Source organism: Mustelus asterias, chromosome 28, assembly GCF_964213995.1.
Source record: "Mustelus asterias chromosome 28, sMusAst1.hap1.1, whole genome shotgun sequence".
In the NCBI taxonomy this organism is placed as follows: domain Eukaryota; kingdom Metazoa; phylum Chordata; class Chondrichthyes; order Carcharhiniformes; family Triakidae; genus Mustelus; species Mustelus asterias.
The window spans coordinates 22322052-22344034 of NC_135828.1; the positions used below are offsets into that span (position 1 = coordinate 22322052).

Here is a 21983-nt window from a genome sequence, read left to right on the forward strand (position 1 = left end):
AAGGACATCCTTCCTCAGATAAGGGCAAAATTACTTGGCAAGTCAAACAAGAGATGCCAAATAACTATCTATTCACTTGAATGGTGAAATAATTAATATTCTGACCTTCTCAAAGAAAAACTGCCTCCTATTAAAAGGCCAGATAGATTGGATATGTCGTTGTCCAAGTTGGTTTCCACACTGGAGCAGTGTAAAGTGCTTTGTGAAGTGTGCACATCATTCAATCAAAAACTTAAGTTAAAATATTATGAAATGGACTTCAATACTTTGGACATTATGTGAATTTTAACAAGCTGTTACATTTCACGCAATAAAAACAGGAAATGCTGAATAAGCTCAGCAGGTCTGGCAGCATCTGTGGAGAGAGAAACAGAGTTAATGCTCCAAGTCCATGTGACTGAAGAGGGATAGAAGTGCAATGAATCATATAGTTGGATGAAGCGGGGCAGAACGCAAGAACAGGGATAGGTCGGAGCAGAGGACAGATTGACAAAGGTGTCATCGGCATAAGGCAAAGTGGCGGGTGTTAATGGTAGCAGTGAGGATTGAAGAGCATTAATAGTAGCAAAAGGTAAGATTGCAGAATGTGTTAATAGAAGAACAAAGTCAGTGCTCAAAACTGAACAACAAGGGACAAGGTGGCCAAGTGCGGTGGAGAGAGAGTGAGTGTATGTGTGTCACTCAGACTTGAAATGTTAACTCTATTTCTCTCCACAGATGCTGCCTGATCTGCTGAATTTATCCAATATTTTCTGTTTTCATCGGAACATAGGAATTAGGAGCTGAAATAGGCAATTCAGCTCTTCGAGCCTGCTCCGGCATTCAATCAGATCATGGCTGATCTCTCCCAGTCTCAAATCCACCTCCCCACCTGTCCCCCATATCCTTTTAACCCTTTTTAAAAAATTCTACCTCCTTCTTGAAACCATTCAATGATTCAGACTCCACCGCGCTATGGGGCAGCGAGTTCCACAAATTCACCACCCTCTGCGAGAAGTAGTTCCTCCTCAGCTCAGTTTTAAGTCTACCGCCTCTCAACCTATACCTGTGACCTCTTGTTTTAGACTGCCCCACAAGAGGAAACATTTGGTCTACATTTACTTTATCAATCCCTTTTAAAATTTTATATACTTTGATCAGATCCCCTCATCCTTCAAAACTCCAGCGAGTATAAACCCAAACTGTAACCTCAACAGGAAACTACTTGCACCACATGGGCCACCTCACTGAACTCACAAAATGGGCAGGTGTAGCAAAGGGATCAAACCTGGGATTTGGGAGTGACGCACTTGTATAGGAGCAGGGTTACATTTAGATTCACTTTATATCCGATTCCTCCTCCACTCAGTTTTAAATCTGCCGCTTCTCAATCTATACCTGCGACCTCTTGTTCTAGACTTCCCCACAAGGGGAAACATTTGGTCTACATTTATCTTATCGATCCCTTTTAGTATTTTATATACCTCAATCAGATCCCCTATGATCCTTCTAAACTCCAGCGAGTACAAGCCCCAACTGTTTAATCTCTCCTCATACATCAACCCTTTCATCCCTGGAATCAATCTGGTGAATCTCCTCTGAACTGCCTCCAATGCCGCAACATCCTTCCTCAAATAAGGAGACCAAAACTGGACACAATCCTCCAGATGTGGCCTCACCAACACCCTATACAATTGCAACAACACTTCTCTACTCATATAGATAATCCAGTCCTTTTGCAATAAATGCTACCATTCCACCTGCCATTTTTATTACACGCTGTACCTGCATAACGACTGTGTGGTTCATGAACAAAGACACCCAGATCCCTCTGCCCAGACACATTTTGAATCTGATTTCTATTAAGATAATAATTTGCCTTTCTATTTTTTCAGCCAAAATGGACAACCTCACACTTATCCACATTAAACTCCATCTGACAAATGTTGGCCCATTCTCCTAGCCTATTTATATCCGTCTGTTAAATCTTTATCTCCTCTTCACTGCCTGCTTTCCCACCTATTTTAGTATTACCGGCATTTCAGACTTCCAGCACCGGCAGTATTTTGCTTTTCTCTCACATTTTTAGTAAGCTGTCCAAGTAGTACGCACCTTCAAGAAGTTCCAGATGTTCTTTTCAAAGTCTGTGGGCGCGGTGTTAATCTTGGACTGACAGTACTGAACAAACGCCTCTGACCGGAGGGTTGTCTGCAGCTCGCTGGAACGGCACAGAAACTCTGTCTCCGTAGTAACCACGCTGACAAACACTTGACGCGAGACGGGCTGCTGTATCTGTGGTGGAGCAGCTTTCGAGTTGGAAAAAGTAATCAGCTTCCCTCCAAACTGCGACATGGAAGACACAGGGGTAAAAGACATGATCCGAGAGACAATCTCACGACTTTGTGTGTTATAAAGGTGCACATTCTCTGCTTAACCAGTCTCTCTGAAGTGTCTTTGGCTACTTTAAAAGAAATGTAGTATACACTACAGACCCAATCGTAAATCTTCACATACCTACATACACTCCAAGATGTAAATGTTGCTTCAGTCAGAGATTTTGCCTTTTGAGACACAAATTTAACTGATTCAGGTACGGATCATTTTCACTTTACTACACCGATCTTACTGACCTAACAGGATGATATACAGGAATTATATTTTCTAAACGTATTAAAACATCTCCATGGCTGTGGAAATAGCTTGTTCTTATTCAGGCACCAACTTCTTGTTACGTCTAGGATATCCTAAGGGACTCATGGAAAGCAGAAAACATGCACCGAGAATCTTGGCAAGTACCAGGAAGTCCAACATTGCCTGTGTAATGTTTTCAATGCCTAGGCTGACATTACTGCTCCTTCCCAACTGTATACAGGACATCTCTTGTGCCATCTTGTACTCTGGACAACAACTTCTGGACAACAACTTTGCGGCTTATTTCCTTTGGCCTGGGCAAATCCTATAAACTCTAAATGGATGGCATCAAGGAGTGGGGGGGAAAAATAACAGCCTACAATTACCGAGGAAAGAAAATGAAAAACGTTCAAGAGAATCTCCTTACCTTCTCTTTTAACCAGAGATTGACTGAAAACTATGTCTTTTGTAAGTTTTCAACCGAGGAGAGAGAATAAAATGATAGACCGGAATTTTACCGGCATGCCTGCCCGGGGCTCGTGAGATCACGCTCGAGGCCAACAGAGAATGCGGTTCTCTGAGCCTCACCGCTCCGATTTCAGGGCAGGCGTGCCGGTAAAATCAGTGCCACAGTCTATGATGACTCTATGCTAATTCCTGATGAGATAATGAACAGCTCGGAGCTTCAAGCTCAAAATGCCAACCGAGCCAACAGCAACTGTGGCAGGGCTAGGGGCGAGCAGCAGGCACAAGGAAGGAAGTCAGTGACATTTTTCTGTGACAGGTTGCTCACACAGGCTCGGAATATTATTACACACTATCACCTGCGACCTTTCTTGATGTTGTAGCTAAATATTGCAGCTCCCTTAAACTTCCTTAAAGTCCCTTATTGAGTAGATTGGGCCTGTACTCGTTGGAGTTTAGAAGGCTGAGGGGAGATCTTATGGAGACATATAAGATAATGAAGGGGCTGGACAGGGTAGAGGCAGAGAGATTCTTTCCACTTAGAAAGGAAACAAGAACTAGAGGACACAGCCTCAAAATAAGGGGGAGTCAGTTTAGGACAGAGTTGAGGAGGAACTTCTTCTCTCAGAGGGTAGTGAATCTCTGGAATTCTCTGAAGCAGTGGAGGCTACCTCGTTAAATATGTTTAAGTCACAGGTAGATAGATTTCTGATCAATAAGGGAATTAAGGGTTATGGGGAGCGGACAGGTAAGTGGAACTAAACCACTATCAGATCAGCCATGATCTTATTGAATGGTGGGGCGGGCTCGAGGGGCTAGATGGCCTACTCCTGCTCCTATTTCTTATGTTCTTAAACCGCCATGGCATTCCTGTTTCAGGGAGTCGGTTTAGCTCAGTTGGCTGGACGGCTGGTTACTGATACAGAGTGACGCCAACAGCGCGGGTTCAATTCCTGTACCGGCTGAGGTCATTCACAAAGGCTCCACCTTCTCAACCTTGCCTGAGGTGTGGTGACCCTCAGGCTAAATCACTACCAGTCAGCTCTCCCTCCTCAAAGGGGAGAGCAGCCTATTGCCATCTGGGACTATGGCGACTATACCTTTACAACACGTGACAATTAGATCCATTGGTTGTATCAAATACAGGCCTACTTTGACACCAGGGAAAACTAGGGATAGTGGTTCAACGGTCAAAGACTCTACCCAACGAGGCACAACTCACAGCGAATGAGGCCCCCACGGGCCGACGGATCCATTTGGGGGGCTTTTTCAAGGGAAGCACCACGGTGGGCTGAACTGCTTTATGTGGAATATCCAGGAGAGGAAGAGTCTGTCCGGTGCCAAATGGGTCCAAGTTGTTGAATGAGGACGAAATCTAAACCCAAAAACAAAATCAGCAAAGGCACTTTAGAGCATTCCAGTGGGTTAAACACCACAACAAAGGATGTGCAAACTCCACGCAGGTAGTCGCCCAAGGCCGGAATTGAACCCAGGTCCCTGGGGCTGTGAGCCAGCAGTACTAACCACTCTGCCACCGAATCGGATTGAACCAGAGGTCTCACATTGATCTCTTCCCTATACCCATGCAAATTCCTGCATGACCAAAGCAAATGCTCTAAAAATTGCAGAGCAATCTGAAACATTTGATTTTCACCACCCCGTCGAAACATTCTCCTAAAACATCACACGTAGCCCACTATTTTATTTAGAGGGGGAACATCTTCGAAAATTTAAGCTTTAATTGTTCGATGGAAGTTAAACAGTGTCCAACATTTGTGGTTTTGAGTTCTTCCAACGGATTGCACTGCAGGGCGGCACGATGGCACAGTGGTTAACACTGCTGCCTCTCAGCGCCAGGGACCTGGGCTCAATTCCGGACTCGGGTCACTGTCTGTGTGGAATTTGCACGTTCTCCATGTCTGCATGGGTTTCCGGTTTCCTCCCACAGTCTGAAAGACATGCTGGTTAGGTGCATCGGCCATGCTAAATGCTCCCTCAGGCGCCGGAGTGTGGCGACTAGGGGATTTTCACAGTAACTTCATTACAGTGTTAATGTAAGCCTACTTGTGACACTAATAAATAAACTTTAAACCTGCGACGATGCATATTTGCTGGATCAGTTGTGATCCAGTCAGTGGCTTTCTCAGCTTTAGAGCTAAACGGTTGTGGGTTCAAGTCCCCACTCCAGATATTTGAGCACAAAATTCAAGGCTGGCACTCCACTGCAGTACTGAGGGAGTGCTGCACTGTCAGAGGCACCATCTTGCGGATGTGACGTAAAACAAAGGCTGCCCCCTTCTCTCACGTGGGCGCAAAAGATCATGCTTCGAACAAGAGCAAGGGAAATTATTCTGGCCAATATTTATCTCTCAATCAACATCTCAAAAGCATCTGGTCATCGTCACATTGCTTGCAGGATCTTACTTTGTCAACATGACTTTGTTTCTGTGCTTCCAGGCTCCCTCCCATGACAGAATAAACACTGATTCTCCCATCAAAGGAAGCAGCCGAGAGGACTGCTGGATTGCGAGGGCACCACTGGACGTCAAAGCACCATTGACTGCTCGTTGGCAGCTCGTAGACCACCTGAAATCAAGTCACAGCAACAGTTAGCGCGCACGATCAAATCAGAGCTCTTGCACAGCGGACGGAGAGAGTTCGCAAAATTGCCCAAACGGCTGGTGTTACTTGAGCTAGAAAGAACAATTTGTTCCCATCAATAGATCATACGTAGCGTAGTGGAGAATGTGCCTCTGTCTACATCAACGGGGATGAAATGGAAATGGCCGAGAGCTTCAAGTTTCTCGGTGTCCAGATCATCAACAACCTTTCCTGGTCCCTCCAAGCCAACGCTGTAGTTAAGAAAGCCCCACCAATGCCTCTACTTTCTCAGGAGGCTAAGAAAATTTGGCATGTCCGCTATGACTCTCACCAACTTTTACAAAATGCACCCATAGAAAGCATCCCTTCCAAATGTATCCAGCTTGGTATGGCTCCTGCTCCGGCCAAGACCGCAAGAAACTACAAAGTGTTGTGAACGAAGCCCAGTCCATCACGCAAACCAGCCTCCCATCCATTGGCTCCGTCTACACTTCCCGCTGTCTCGGTAAAGCAGCTAGCATAATCAAGGACCCCACGCACCCGGACATACTCTCTACACCCTAGCTATGACTGTAACACTACATTCTGCACCCTCTCCTTTCCTTCTCCCCTATGCACTCTATGAACAGTATGATTTGTCGCAAGAAGCAATACTTTTCACTATATGCTAATACATGTGACAATAATAAATCAAATCATACAGAAGTTAGAAGTAATTTACATCGTTTGGAGTCATAAAAATGTAACCATGAGATTGAGCTCATTATTTCTCTAAGTGACGGTCACCCACCTCTCCAGTGTTGGGGTTCCAGCACAAGATCCGATTGTCCTTTGCACTGCTCAGGAGCAACTCTGCATCAGCCTGGCACCACGAAATGGAGAGGATACCTCTGAATGATAAAATTATAAATATCAGAGATTAAGTTGAACAAACCCTGCATCTTAAAAGTGAAGTAGTGCTGTCACGGGACACTCTTTCATTCCCTGCAGTTCCTCACAGGACAAGACCTAACTTGAGGCATTTCTGGGTGGGTATGGGGAGGGGGAGATGTTCATAGAATCAGAGAAACCCTAGAGTGCAGAAGGGGACCATTCAGCCCATCGAGTCTGCACGACAACAATCCCACCCAAGTACTTTCCCCGTAACTCCACATATTTACCCTGCTAATCCCTCTAACCAGGCATACCAGGATACTAAGGGGCAATTTAGCATGGGCAGTGCACCTAACCCGCACATCTTTGGACTGCGGGAGGAAACCGGAGCACCCAGAGGAAACCCACGCAGACACAGGGAGAATGTGCAGACTCCGCACCGGCAGTGACCCAAGCCGGGAATCGAACCCAGGTCGCTGGAGCCGAGAGGCAGCAGTGCTAACCGCTGTGCTACCCAGAATGTAGGAGATTATGAGCAAAAGCCCGACATTTCTCGAAGCACAAGTTTCCAGTCACGAGGAACGGGATATTCACTAAGCAAAACGCGAGAGAGTTACTGTTCCTTGCTCTCGCGCACCTTATCATCTAGTCTGCCAGTTCTACAGGAAATGGCGGTCCACTCTCCGAGATAAAATACAATGTGCACACTAAATTAAATTTAAAGAATCCGTTAGAGTATCTGGGCAATTTACAGACACACATGTCCCCTTTGACGGACTTTAAAAACGGCCAGGAGAGCAGAGTTCGAGGCCTTCACTTTCTGATGTGCTGATCAAACAGATTCTAAAGTCTTAAAACACATCAACAACTTGTACCAGTATTAACTCAGATTGCCACGCACTCTTATCCTGGAAAATTGAAGTCTTGCACTGAGCACACATCCCAATTAAAGCAGCCAAAGTATTATTGCTGTTTGGATATGCTTGTTATTTTCCAGTCACTAGATTGGAGCGGCACGGTGGCACAGTGGTTAGCACTGCTGCTTCACAGCTCCAGGGACCTGGGTTCGATTCCCGGCTTGGGTCACTGTCTGCGTGGAGTTTGCACATTCTCCTCGTGTCTGCGTGGGATTCCTCCGGGTGCTCCGGTTTCCTCCCACAGTCCAAAGATGTGCGGGTTAGGTTGATTGGCCATGCTAAAATTGGACTTAGTGTCCTGAGATGCGTAGGTTAGAGGGATTAGTGGGTAAATATGTAGGGATATGGGAGTAGGGCCTGGGTGGGATTGTGGTCGGTGCAGACGTGATGGGCCGAATGGCCTCTGTCTGTACTGTAGGGTTTCTAAGATTCGAAGATCATTTACTCACAATGATGATCAGAACAAAATTACTTTAAAAAATAACTGCTCTTTATTCACTCAATGTTGGAATCTATCCCTGCAAGGGCCTAGCCTTCTTGTAGATCCCAGGGGGTTGAATTAAGCTTCACTCCTGCTCCAGGTACTCTTCAGTTCAGCCTTGCCACTATTTTCTGGGCTTTAGGAGTGTCTTTCAATTCCTGCTGAGGTCCTTTTACTTGCAGGAACTGACAGCGTTCCTCAGTGTCAACCGTGACTCAGTTGGTAGCGCCCTCACTTCTGACCCGGAATGTCCAAGTCCTGCTCCAGAGACTCGAACACAAAAATCCAGGCCGACACTCCAGTGCAGCACCGAGGGAGTGTTGCACTGTCGGAAGTGCGGACTTTCTGACGGGACATGAAACTGAGGTCCTGCTTGTTCAATCGTGGCGCCATTTCCAAGGCCAGGGGACTCAGCTGGTGCCTTGGCCAATATTCATCCCTCAATTCAACATCAAACAGATTTTTTGGTCATTATCACATTGCTGTCCGTGGAAGCTTGCTGTGTGGAAATTGTTTCCTACATTACAACAAGGACTACACTTTGAGAGTGTTTCGCTGGCTGTAAATTGCTTTGGGATGCACAGTGGCCCAGTGGTTAGCGCTGTTGCCTCACAGCGCCAGGGGCCCAGGTTCAATTCCCGCCTTGGGTAACTGTGCGCAGTCTGCACATTCTTCCCGTGTCTGCATGGGTTTCCTCCGAGTGCTCCGGTTTCCTCCCACAGTCCAAAGATCTGAGGGTTAGGTGGATTGGCCATGCCAAATTGCCCCTAGTGTGTAGATTGGTGGATTAGCTATGGGGTTGCGGGGACAGGAACTGGGCCTGGATAAGATGCTGTGTCAGAGAGTGGGTGCAGACTCGATGGGCCAAATGGCCTCCTCCCGCACTGTAGGGATTCTATGATGTCCTGTGGTCTTAGAAAGGGCTATAAAAACGTGCGTCTTTCTTTTTTCCTTTCCATTTCTATATGCCTGGCCTGAACGTCAGATTTCCAGCTTGGATTTCCTTTCCCACCAGATGGGCCTGCTCTTAGCCTTTAAGAGTGGGAGGGGGGTTGCCTCCTCCGAGCTCTGAAACTGCTCCGGTTCCGATAGCGTGAAGTAGCTAATTTCAGAATTTACGGGAGTCTCGGATACCCTGTCCCCCCCAGCCATCATTTCCACATTCTCCTTGAAGTCGAGGGTTGGAATCAACAGGCCCAATTCTGTAAACAGGAGGCAGAAAGGGGACGGACAGGAATGGGGCTGAAGAACTACGAGGGAGTCAGGTCCAATAAGTGAGGCCAGGGAATCACTCAAAAAAATGAGAAAAAGGAAAGTTTGGAATGGAGGAAGAACTGAACAAAACCCAAGAACAAACGAGCACGATAAATAATAATGCAGAATAGAGTAAAAATAACCAAAGGACTGGTAGTACAGATGCCCAGAAAGGCAACACTGCATTTTAAATATCAAAACCATACAGTGTAAGAAACGACTGTATACAAATCAGCAAAATCACAAGGTCCCTTAATCCACACTTCTACTCTTAGCAAGCATACAATCTGTTTCTATCCCATCCCTCAACAGAGTACGCCACGTTCCCTCCCACCGCATAACCATACGGTGGCACAGTGGTTAACATTGCTGCCTCACAGGGCCAAGAATCCGGGTTCAATTCCCGGCTCGGGTCGCTGTCTGTGTAGAGTTTGCACGTTCTCCCCATGTCTGCGTGGGTTTCCTCCGGACGCCCCGGTTTCCTCCCACCGTCCAAAGATGTGCAGGTTAGGTGGATTGGCCATGCTAAATTGACCCTTAGTGTCCAAAGATGTGTAGGTTAGGGGGATTAATGGGGTAAATACGTGGGGTCACGGGGATAGGGCAGGACTAGCCTTGGTAGGATGCTCTTTCGGAGAGTTGGTGTGGACTCGATGGGCCAGATGGCCTCCTTCTGCATGATCCTATGAGTATAGCCCATCTCCTCACCTGCCACTGCCTTTTGTTGTTTAAGAAAGCAAAGTCTGACATTGTGCCTATGCACTCCCCTGTGCCACACTTGCCCCCGAATAGTGTTTCGATACCTGGTATGATTCTCCAGCACTTTGAGAGGAGAGGTGGCAAACCGCAAGTCCCATATCTGCAGTACAGGCATTCGATCATCTTCCGACGCCAGAACAAGTTGAGTTGCAACTTCAGGATTCCAAGCCATTCCGGAGCAGCGCATCTGCAAGAGTCACGTGAAACCATGCTAGTTACTTTACAGGGAGCAAACCCATAGCTTTAGGTTTATTTGGGAAAATGCCTATGACCATTGCCAGCATAGATTCAATGGGCCAAATGGCCTTCACTGTGCCATAATACCTCTGTAAAGGATGCTGGTGTTGAGAAATCCCATTTCAGTGACTTGATGTCACCATTACACACTACTGGGTCAGGTATAGCACTAGTTATAAACTTGTAAAGGGCGGCACGGTGGCACAGTGGTTAGCACTGCTGCCTCACAGCTCCAGGGACCTGGGTACGATTCCCGGCTTGGGTGACTGTCTGTGTGGAGTTTGCACATTCTCCCCGTGTCTGTGTGGGTTTCCTCCGGGTGTCCCAGTTTCCTCCCACAGTCCAAAGATGTGCGGGTTAGGTTGATTGGCTATATTAAATTGCCCCTTAGTGTACCAGGGTGCTTGGCTGGAAGGATTAGCAGGGTAAATGTGTGGGGTTACAGGGATAGGGCCTGGGTGGGATTGTTGTTGGTGCAGGCTCGATGGGCCGAATGGCCTCCTTCTGCACTGTAGGGATTCCATTCTATGATTCATGCTTCAGTGCAGTGGGGTAGTGGGATTGTCACTGGACTAGTAATCCAGAGACCCAGGCTATTGTTCTGGGGACCTAGGTTCAAATCCCTTACATAGCAGGCGAATTCAATCAAAATAAATCTGGAATCAAAATTTTAATGATGACCATGAAACCATTGTCGATTGTTGGAAGAACTCATCTGGGTCACTAATGTCCTTTAGGGAAGGAGACCTGTTGTCCTTACTCGATCTGGAATACATGTGACTCCAACCCCATAGCAATGTGGTTGACTCTTAAATTGTCCTCTGAAATGGCCTAGCACTCAGTTCGAGGGCAATTAGAGATGGGCAGTAAATGCTGGCCCCGCCAGTGACACCATCACCCGAACAAATAAACAAAAATAAAAATAATGGGCCTTAATTATCCCTTAACAACATGACAGCCCCATTCCTGGCACTGATTGATAAGACGACTCATTAGTATCAACCCATGTGAAATCTGGTGATTTTGCCAATACCTATTTGGAACAGATACATTTCATTGTTAAGACTGTCATCCACTGGCATTAGGACTAATTCAAACCACATCCACTGTGCACAACTTGTGCTTGGATGGCAGTGGTTAGCACTGCTGCCTCACAACTCCAGGGTCCCAGGTTCAATTCCGACCTCGGGTCACTGTCTGTGTGGAGTCTGCACGTTCTCCCCGTGTCTGCGTGGTTTTCCTCCGGGTGCTCCGGTTTCTTCCCACACTCCAAAGATGTGTGGGTTAGGTGCATTGGCCATGCTGAAATTGCCCCTTGGTGTCCCAGGATGCGTAGGTTAGAGGGATTAGCAGGGTAAATATGTGGGGTTACGGGGATAGGGCCCGGGCGGGAGTGTGGTCGGTGCAGACTCAATGGGCCGAATGGCCTCCTTCTGCACTGTAGGGATTCTACGGTTAATGATTTTGGTTTTGAAAAGGATGTATTCATTCCAGCAAAAATCATTTGTTTCTCTTAAATATTCAACGTGAAGAAATCAAATGAAGATGGGGGCGGCACGGTGGCACAGTGGTTAGCACTGCTGCCTCACAGCGCCGGGGACCCGGGTTCGTTTCCCAGCTTGGGTCACTATCTCTGTGGAGTCTGCACATTCTCCCCGTGTCTGTGTGGGTTTCCTCCGGGTGTTCCGGTTTCCTCCCACAGTCCGAAAGACATGCTGGTTAGGTGCATTGGCCATGCTAAATTCTCCCTCAGTGTACCCGAACAGGCACCGGGAGTGTGGCGACTAGGGGATTTTCTCAGTAACTTCAGTGCAGTGTTAACATAAGCCTACTTGTGACATGAATAAATAAACTTTAAGATAAGTTGCTAAATTAAGTTACAATAAACAGTTGGTGCAACGCGATCACGTTTCCACCCACTGGAAACAAAGACGCAGAGCGCTGGAAAGTACGTTAAGGATCAGCGAGTGAGCACTCACCCTGTTGCTGTGATCACTGACTTTGATGATCGGTTCATTCTTTCTCAGGTCCCATACCACAGCTCTGCCGCTCGGGTGGGCCGAAGCCAGAATATGCTGCACCTGCCGATTCCAGCCAACACAGCTGATATCTTCAGAAGGCTGCGTGAATTCAGAAGGTCCCATTAAACCAATGTGTGAGAACGGGATGAGTTAGAATGGCTCCTACAGCACACAACTCATCCTTCAAAAGCACATCCAGCCTTCCTCACAACCCATGCAATCGGATTCGAGAAAACAGCAGCAACTGAGCAGATATTTAAAATATGTCTCTCTCCCATGAGTACATACACACACACTACACACGCACAAGCACACAAGTACATACGCACACAAGCACGAGTACATATGCACACAAACACACGAGTGCATACGCACACATGGGCACATAAGCACATACACACACACACACAAAGGCACACAAGTACATACACATGCACACAAATAGGTGAGTACATACACACGCACAAACACAAGTACATACACGCACAAACACACGAGTACATACACACCACATGCATAAACACACGAGTACATACACACTACACGCACACACAAACTTGCATTCTAGCAGCTAAGGCACTGAGGGGAAGGGAAAACTCAACAGGGCTCATGCCATACACAGCCATGGCAGTCTGAAGTAGCATTGGCACAAGAAATAGTTTGTACTGATATTTAACGTTTAACATTAAAAATGGCCCGTGGTGTACCAGATGGAAGAGGGACACTGAGCCAGAGGGGGAAAGTATTCAAGGGATTACCGAAAGCGTGGGTGAATGGCAGAGTTTAAGACAGGTAAATGGCAAAAAAGAATGGTACGGTCTATGTGCACTTGTGTGTGCATGTAGGTATGTTCGGGGGAGAAATTGCAGAGAGTGGAGCCAAGGCAGTAGAAGATTGCATTACAAATGACGGAGTGCAGCAATGCAGCCAGAAGATTAGAGTTGTGAAGGATTACAGGAACGAAGGTGCCGCGTACTGTTAAGATATTTAGACAAAACAATCATCTACCCTGAATACACTGGGGGAGAGGGAACCAGTCCTGGTCAGTGATGACACAGCCCATCATGAGCAAGTAGAAATTAGAGCAGGAATTGGCCAGTCATATTCCAGAGTCAAGAACCAGAGACAGCAGACACCAACCAGACCCCAAAGACATTCATCCTTTCACCTGGAGTTCTTTAATTCGAGGAAGGAGAAGACAAAGTATAAAAACAAGCTGAAAACCAGTGCGAGAAAAAAATAAAGGAACTGATCACGTGTGTGCCACATTGGAGACTGAATTGGAAGAGTCAAGGTTAACTCTTACTTTTGGCCTCTTTCACATTAGAAATCCTTGAAAGGGCAAATTTAGTTGTTTAGGAAAGGCAAGATGGGAGGCCCAAAGGATACATGGAACAAGTAGTGTGTTTGTGGCCGAATGAGTCTAAAGAAAAGAACTTTGGCATACCTCTTCCAAACATTATTTAATGCCCTATTTAAGACTGATAGAATTTTTGGATTTCTAAACTTTGTTCGCCCGAATTTCCAAGCCAAAACAGAACGCAAAAGGAGCCAAAAAAATCTTGTTAAAGATGTTAAATTTGTAAAAATGTATACATCTGTAACCTATTGATCAATGTTGGAGATCAGAACATTCCTCCACGTTTTTCCCTTGAGTCACCAGAGACAAGAAGTTCCCAGTCAAGTGCAGAATGGCAAGGTGCAAAACAAAAGACTCTATTGTTCCTCAGAAACGTGCCTTAACTCTGAACTCGAGATGCATCAATACAACATTTCCATTCCCTTAACAGCGATCATTATGAGACTCAAACTACTGGAAAATTATGGTCAACTTTGAGCATCTCCATTTAACTTAAAAAAAAACAAATTTTCCCTAAGTTCTTGTAGAAGCTCCTACTCTTCCAATGGCATGGATAGCTCAGTATGTTGTCCAAGTATAAGTCAGACTGACTTATGGCAACAAGCTATTCAGTCGCAGAGGATTCAAAAGATAGTTTCAGTAATGGTGACCATGAAACTATCATCGATTGTCATAAAGACGCATATCTGGTTCTCGGCCTTTTGGCTAAGATCAAGTGTAGAATCAACATCCTGCACTTGGTTGAAGTCATGAGGTTACACTAAGGCTTCATTTGAAGCAATTTTTTCAAGCGGCATCTCGGCCTTTTGGCTAAAATGCAAATGAGATCAAGCCTTGGCGAAGGTGCAGTGCCTGCTCCAATCAGTTTGGATCATGTAAATCAAGCCCAGGACCGGAAGTGAGAGGCCTGTCCTGTCAGCTTGGATCTGGGATGTCTCATTTGCTGAGAATTGGACTTTGATTGGATTGAATTGGATATAGAAACCAAAAAAAAAGACCCATATCTGGTTCACCGGTGCCCTTTAAGGAAGGAAATCTGTCAGCTTTACCTGCTCTGTCCTACATGTGATTCCGAATCTGCAGAAATGCTGAAACTCTGACTAGCAAGCCACCCTGTTCAAGGGTAATTAAGAATGGGCAACAAATGTCAGCCTTGCCAACGATACCCACATCCCATAAAAGAATACATTTTTAATAACGGATTAATCTTACAACGTTTGGTCTGCAGACTTGGTACCCTCACCCTAAACCCCTTGAATTGTTGTAGTACAAAAGTATTTGGAGGTAACAAACTTTGATCCCAGTCTGATGGGATTATGCTCGTAAAGGAGCACTTTTGAATCTCAGCATTAGTGTGAAGTTTATTTATTTACACATACAGACGGTGACTATCTTGCCTGCTCATCTGACGTGTTAGCTTCACTAATCTTGGAGAGCCTCCATGCCTGCTGTCTGCGAAGTCTATTCTGTTGTTCACGTTCTGTATACTGTTCTTGTCTAATCCTTGCTGTTCATTTGCTTGCCTGCTCTCATTTTTTCTACCAATGAACCTCACAATGGCGAACCACATTCTCCATTCTGTTCATGGCCCTCTGAGCTACACTCATGAACCTGTGCTTCCAGCAACTCTCCGACTGATACCTTGTTCACGTTAACCAGATTCCAAGTGTGTGGACATGGCCCTGTCTATAGGTGTGCCAATCTTTAAGCCACCCTTCACTGCTCACTTGATCATCTGCTGACCCGGATTTTTCAGTCTTTTATGCTACAAGCTATTACCATGAGCATTTATATGACCTCCAATGTATCCGATACTTGGCAGATCTTGTGGCGCAATGGGTAGTGTCCCTGCCTCTGAGCCAGAAGCTCTGGGTTCGAGTCCCACTCCAGGACTCGATGGCCAAGGAAGATGCGTTCATGATGCAACCAAACGGGTTGATTATCAACCTGCAGCTCCTTCCAACACAGGCCAATGGCAGACAGTAAGAGCGGGGAGATGCCTCATCAGCCATGTGTTGGGAAAGGTCAGAGTTTCTATCATCACAGGCTCAAGGGACTGAATGGCCTCCCCCGCTTCTAATTCGTACGTAAATCTCACAATTCTGACACATTTCCTTATATAATTGTGCACAGAATCCAAAACAGGCAGAAAGAGCATCAAAAGAGAGGAACCAAGAGGGAAATAGTAAAGAGACAGCAGGGCAAACTTGCAACTGGGAATACCACTCATGTATAGACAGAAATCAGGCAGAGATGGGAAAGGGCACAAGTGTGGAATAAAGGAGAGAGGGGCTTGAGCAAAAACATAGGCAGAGCCACAGCAAAGCGCACACAACTCGATGGGGAGGAGACGCCTACTGATAGCCTGGACACAGTGGAGACAGTCTTTGTGAATAGTGTGGACAGAGTGGCGACAGAGAGAGACCAATGCACATGGGGTGAATATCTTAAACAGAATGGTGAGGAAGGAAGAGACTACACATTGTAGGCAGTGAGGATAGGTGCACACATTGCAAATGTTGTTTTCATGTCTTCACATTCTTCCCTGAAAGAGTGGTGTGAAGTCATGGAAGAATTTGCAGACCGATTAGCATGCACGGTGGCACAGTGGTTAGCACTGCTGTCTCACAGCTCCAGGGGCCTGGGTTCAATTCCGGCCTCAGGTGACCGTCTGTGTGGAGTTTGCATGTTTTCCCTGAGTCTGCGCCAGTTTCCTCCCAGTACAAGGATGTGCAAGTCAGGTGGATTGGCCGTGCTAAATTGCCCCTTAGTGTCCCAAGATAGGTAGATGGATCAGCCATGGTAAATGTGCAAGGTTACAGGGATAGGGCAAGGGAGGGGGCCTGGGTAAGATACTGTTAGAAAGTCGGTGCAGACTCAATGGGCTGAATGGCCTCCTTCTGCACTGTAGGGATTCTATTCTATGATCCCATCTGCGAACATAAACATCATGCCAGCCAAACCGCAGTAAGCTCAAAAAGGCCAGGAGAACTTTATGGGTCCCCATAACCCATACAATGGTGGGTTGGGTGGGCAGGAGATGGAGGAGACTCAGAATTCACAGCTGGAGCTCCTGTCTCTGCTAACTGGGACTAGCTGGGGCAAGAGTCAAACCATACAGCTTCTGACACACGATCCTACCATTAAGCCAAAGACTAGTTCCACTGTGGACAATGAGGACAGAGCAGGTAGGCACACACCCATTGTGAGCAATGAGGAGACGATTACCCCCACAGACAATGCTATAGATAGGGAAACACATATACACAATTGGTAGCTTGCACTCTGAAGCAAGATACAAAAGAGAGGGAGGACGAGTGCAGGGAAAACCAGACAAAGTTGGAGGGCGGCAGCCAGAGTGGAGAAACAGAACAAAGATGATTCATTCTGCAGATCTCGACGTTACCAGACTACATCTGCAGAATGTGTTCAAAGCTTACCTCTCTTTGCTGTGGATGGATAGACAGGGAAGAGAGAGCAAAAGAGTTGTGTTACTTGTGTTGCATTAAAGGTTAATCAAACATTCTTATAGCGTGCAATAACGGAGTGCTTGGAAAAATACTGCAAGTTCCAGCTAGTGATGCACAGTACTGAAATGGAGGGTAACTCTGACAATTATTTCAATCACATAAAATCTATTCACTCCAAACATGGCAGCATCAAGATTATCATTTTGTTTCCGTGGGGTTTCGCACACACTTATCAAAGACACAGGGACAGCATTGTTAAGCTTTTAGTAAGGAGTTCAACATACCTGGGACTTTGCTCCTGGCGTCATCGGTGTACTGAAGTTATTTAGATCCCAAATATATATCTCAGAATCATTAGCTCCAGAAGCCATAAGGTTGTTCTAAAGAAAATATGAAAACAAAACAGATAAAAGTACAAAATGAAATTTAAGATTTAAAATATGAACCCAAGTAGGCCATTCACTTCCTCGAGTCTCTTTCACCATTCAACTAAATGGTGGCTGATATGCATCCCAACATTTATTTGCCCAGCTTGATTCATTTCCCTTAATATCCTTACAGTAAAAAGAGCCATCACACATTGGCACAGTGGGTTAGCACCGCTGCCTCACAGCGCCAGGGACCCGGGTTCGATTCCCGGCTTTGGTCACCGTCTGCGCGGAGTCTGCACGTTCCCCCCGTGTCTGCGTGGGTTTCCTCCGGGAGCTCCAGTTTCCTCCCACAGTCCGAAAGCAGTGCTGGTTAGGGTGCATTGGCCATGATAAATGCTCCCTCAGTGTTACCCGAACAGGCGCCGGAGTGTGGCGACTAGGGGATTTTCACAGTAACTTCATTGCGGTGTTAATGTAAACCTACTTGTGACACTAATTAAAAAAATAAAATAAACTTTAATGGCATCATTTGATCAATATGGTATTTTCCGACCATGATCGTTCCGTACCTTTTGAGTTTTTTTTGGTTTAATAGTTATAGCTTGACTAATCTGACTGTTCCATATTTGGCACGGGTATTTGCTGTGGAGACTTTCTCCAGGCTCCCAACACTTTGCTCACATTTAGTTTTCTTAGGAGGCCACAGCCTTCGAGGAAGCCCCATCTTAACTCTCCGCCATGTCAGTATAACGTAGATTGCAATTAAATGTCAAATCCCACAAAATAGTTTCCTGGAGAAGTCAGGAGACCAAAGGGAGGAAAATACAACCCTGCAAGAACACACCGTACAGGATAAAATTACTCGCCTAGATTTCTACACAGATAAGATTCTATCAGAGCAATTACCATTTTCCACAAAATTGTGTCGAAAGCACAAAGTTCTTGCTGTACTTGTCATCATGTCCTTAGAATCACTTATCCACTCAACCATTTCTAACATGGAACTGGGGGAGTTGGTGGAGTCAAGTTTATTTAGTATTGTCACAAGTAGGCTTACATTAACACTGCAATTAAGTTACTGTGAAAATCCCCTAGTCGCCACACTCCGGCGCCTGTTCGGGTACACTGAGGGTGAATTTAGCATGGCCAATCCAGCTAACCAGCATGTCTTGCGGACTGTGGGGGGAAACTGGAGCACCCAGAAGAAACCCACGCAGACGCGGGGAGAATGTGCAGATTCCGTATAGACAGTAACCCAAGACGGGAATTGAATCCGGGTCCCTGGCGCTGTGAGGCAGCGGTGCTAACCACTGTGTCACCCAAGGAGGCGGGAGAATCGAACTCTCTGTTGCTGACATTTAACTTCAATCTGAGTTATACTGACAGAATTAAGACGGGGCTTCCGCAAGAGACGTGGTCCCCGAAGAACACTAATTTGTTTTTATTCTTCGTGCATAAGATACGGGTGTCACTGGGAAAGTCAGCATTTATTGTCCAACCCTAATTGCCTAAGGAAAGGTGGTTAAATGAGCTGCCACTTTGAACCAAAGAACAAAGAACAATACAGCACAGGAACAGGCCCTTCGGCCCTCCAAGCCCGTGCCGCTCCCTGGTCCAAACTAGACCATTTTTTGGTATCCCTCCATTCCCAAACCATTCATATGGCTGTCTAGATAAGTCTTAAATGTTCCCAGTGTGTCCGCCTCCACCACCTTGCCTGGCAGCACATTCCAGGCCCCCACCACCCTCTGTGTAAAATATGTCCTTCTGATATCTGCGTTAAACCTCCCTCCCTTCACCTTGAACCTATGACCCCTCGTGAACGTCACCACCGACTGCAGTCCGTTGCAGTCCATGTGGTGTAAGGACAGTGCTACAAAAGGAGTTCCATAATTTTCACCCAGTGCCAATGAAGGAATGGCACGACACAGGCCAGATCAGGACAAAGTGTGATTTGTAGGGGAACTTGTATGAGGTGGTGTTTTCATGCATTTGCTACCCTTGCTTAGGCAGTAGAAGTCACAGGTTTACAAGGTTTGGTTATCTTTCAAAGGTCCCCATTACTACTTCAACACACAAAGTTCCACCAATATGAATACCAAAGATCCTTACAGGATAAGGAGGATGGCTTTCTCTTGCAGTTCTAACAGTTTCTTCACAGCAGCCGCAGTCAAAATATTTTCCACTGACAGATTTGGGATCAGTTCCAGCACAGTGTAAACATCCACCATCTGCTCATTGTCAGGATACAAGGTGAAATATTACCCTGGGCCGTCCCACTCGAGGTCAGAGTGAGCACCGAGGTATCAGTATAAATTGGCACTCTCATTGGGAGAAGCTGCAAGATGGACGCAGTGGAAAAGAAGAGTGGTAGTAGCAACAGGTGATGTTTTGAGATTGGAACTGTGGGATGTTGGTGGGACAGAGTAGAGAACTCTGATACTGATCTGTCTTCGTGTAGCTGTTTCCAGTCCGTCATTCACAGCTCAGCTTGGTGAAATCGGCCTCTCACCCATTGAGATCTTTTGCTCCCAGTCTACCGTGACCTTTTGCACAACTGCGCTGACTCTAAACGATGGTCGTGATCACTAAAACGCTCTCACGCCGATATCCATTCCACCTGCCCAAATTCTTGCTTAAAATGAAGTCCAGAACTGTCCCAACTCCTGTTGACCCTGCTACAGATTAAAGACGGTGAAGGAATTTCCCCCTCCCTCTCCATCCCATCTTGTCCCTGTAGGGTACGGATTCTGAGGTTTTGGACAAGAGTGCCAGGTTGGATTGGAGGAGGAACATTTTTATTGAGTGGTGATGACCTGGACCTCACTGCTGAGGAGGGTGGTGGATGCAGAGATAATAATTCCGACAGGTTGGACACTCTTCACGCACCAGTCAGTGTACACATAAAATATGTAGATATTTCACAGCTGGATTCATACAATAGTAAAGTCTACAAAAGGAGTTCCATAACTTTCACCCAGTGCCAATGAAGGAATGGCACGACATAATCCAAGTCAGGATAAAGTGAGATTTGTAGGGGAACTTGCATGAGGTGGTGTTCGCATGCATTTGCTACCCTTGCTTAGACTGTAAAGTATATTAAATGTTGGAATGCTGCTAATGTTGTTACACTCAGTGCACATGGCACCTTAATGTTGCAAGATGCTGTTGTAAAATCTGTTCCGGTAACTGTCATCCTAGAAGGACAAAATTCCATTGGGTCAACTTTCTAACAAACACGAGAGCATTTCACAAAGCAAGCCTGACAAATTCAACACGAGTTCCCTTGTTTGATTCTGCCTGATCTCTGGCAGATTCCTCATGCTGACTCTCCGTATGAGCAGTCATCCGGATCCCACGTGCCTGTCCTTCTCCCAAACACAGCATCGGAGTACAATAAGGCAAGTGGTCTGGAGTGTCTCAGTGTCTCATGCAGATGTGGGTTGAGCCTGACTCGAGTGTGTGAGTGACCCGAGTTAATCCGACACTAGAGGGACAGCTTAGATGGGGTTTTACTCTTCATCTAACTCCGTGATGTATATGCCCTGGGAGCATTTGATGGGGGACAATGTAAGGTGAGCTTTACACTAAATCTACCCCTGTGCGGTGCCTGCCCTGGGAGCGTTTGATGGGGGCAGTGCACAGAGCTTTACTCTGTATCTAACCCCGTGCTGTATCTGTCCTGGGAGTGTTTGATGGGGACAGTGTAGAGGGAGCTTTACTCTGTATCTAACCCCGTGCTGTACCTGCCCTGGGAGTGTTTGATGGGGACAGTGTAGAAGGAGCTTTACTCTGTATCTAACCCTGTGCTGTATCTGTCCTGGGAGTGTTTGATGGGGACAGTGTAGAGGGAGCTTTACTCTGTATCTAACCCCGTGCTGTACCTGTCCTGGGAGTGTTTGATGGGGACAGTGTAGAGGGAGCTTTACTCAGTATCTAAGCCCGTGCTGTACCTGTCCTGGGAGTGTTTGATGGGGACAGTGTAGAGGGAGCTTTACTCAGTATCTAAGCCCGTGCTGTACCTGTCCTGGGAGTGTTTGATGGGGACAGTGTAGAAGGAGCTTTACTCTGCATCTAGCCCTGTGCTGTACCTGTCCTTGGTGTGTTTGATGGGGACCATTTAGAAGGAGCTTTACTTCTAGTATCTAACCCCGTGCTGTATCTGTCTTGGGAGTGTTTGGTGGGACAGTGTAGACATGGAAAAGTTATTCCCTCAAAGTGCTTTGAAATGCGATGCGTATTTCTGCCTCCACCAACCTTTCAGACAATGGGTTCCAGATCCCGACCAGCCTCTGGGTGAAAATATTCCTCCCCAATTCCACTCTAATCCTTCCACCAATTACATGCTCTTTTAGAGAGTCAATGCAGACTCAATGGGCTGAATGGCCTTTCTTTGGTACTGCAGAGATGGTGTGATTAACTTTGATGCTGTGCCTGAAATGGAGAGAGTTCCATTTCACAGCAGCAACATTTCTCTTCAGGAACAACAAAAAAAATCTGAAGAATAATCTCTGGTCAGAAAACAACACACAAGTGATGCGATTGGTTTAGTTGAAAAGTTTTG

General features: G+C 46.3%; 1 protein-coding gene across 1 annotated transcript in view; it reads right to left on the minus strand.

The window, feature by feature from the left end:
- LOC144480308 (protein transport protein Sec31A-like) overlaps positions 1-21983 on the minus strand; it is a 106606-nt gene that overhangs the window by 60557 nt on the left and 24066 nt on the right. Inside the window, 7 exon segments of the mRNA XM_078199662.1 lie at positions 2092-2322; positions 4298-4450; positions 5500-5661; positions 6467-6566; positions 10005-10147; positions 12177-12317; positions 17333-17428. Of these exon segments, the coding sequence (XP_078055788.1) occupies positions 2092-2322; positions 4298-4450; positions 5500-5661; positions 6467-6566; positions 10005-10147; positions 12177-12317; positions 17333-17428 (1026 nt within the window).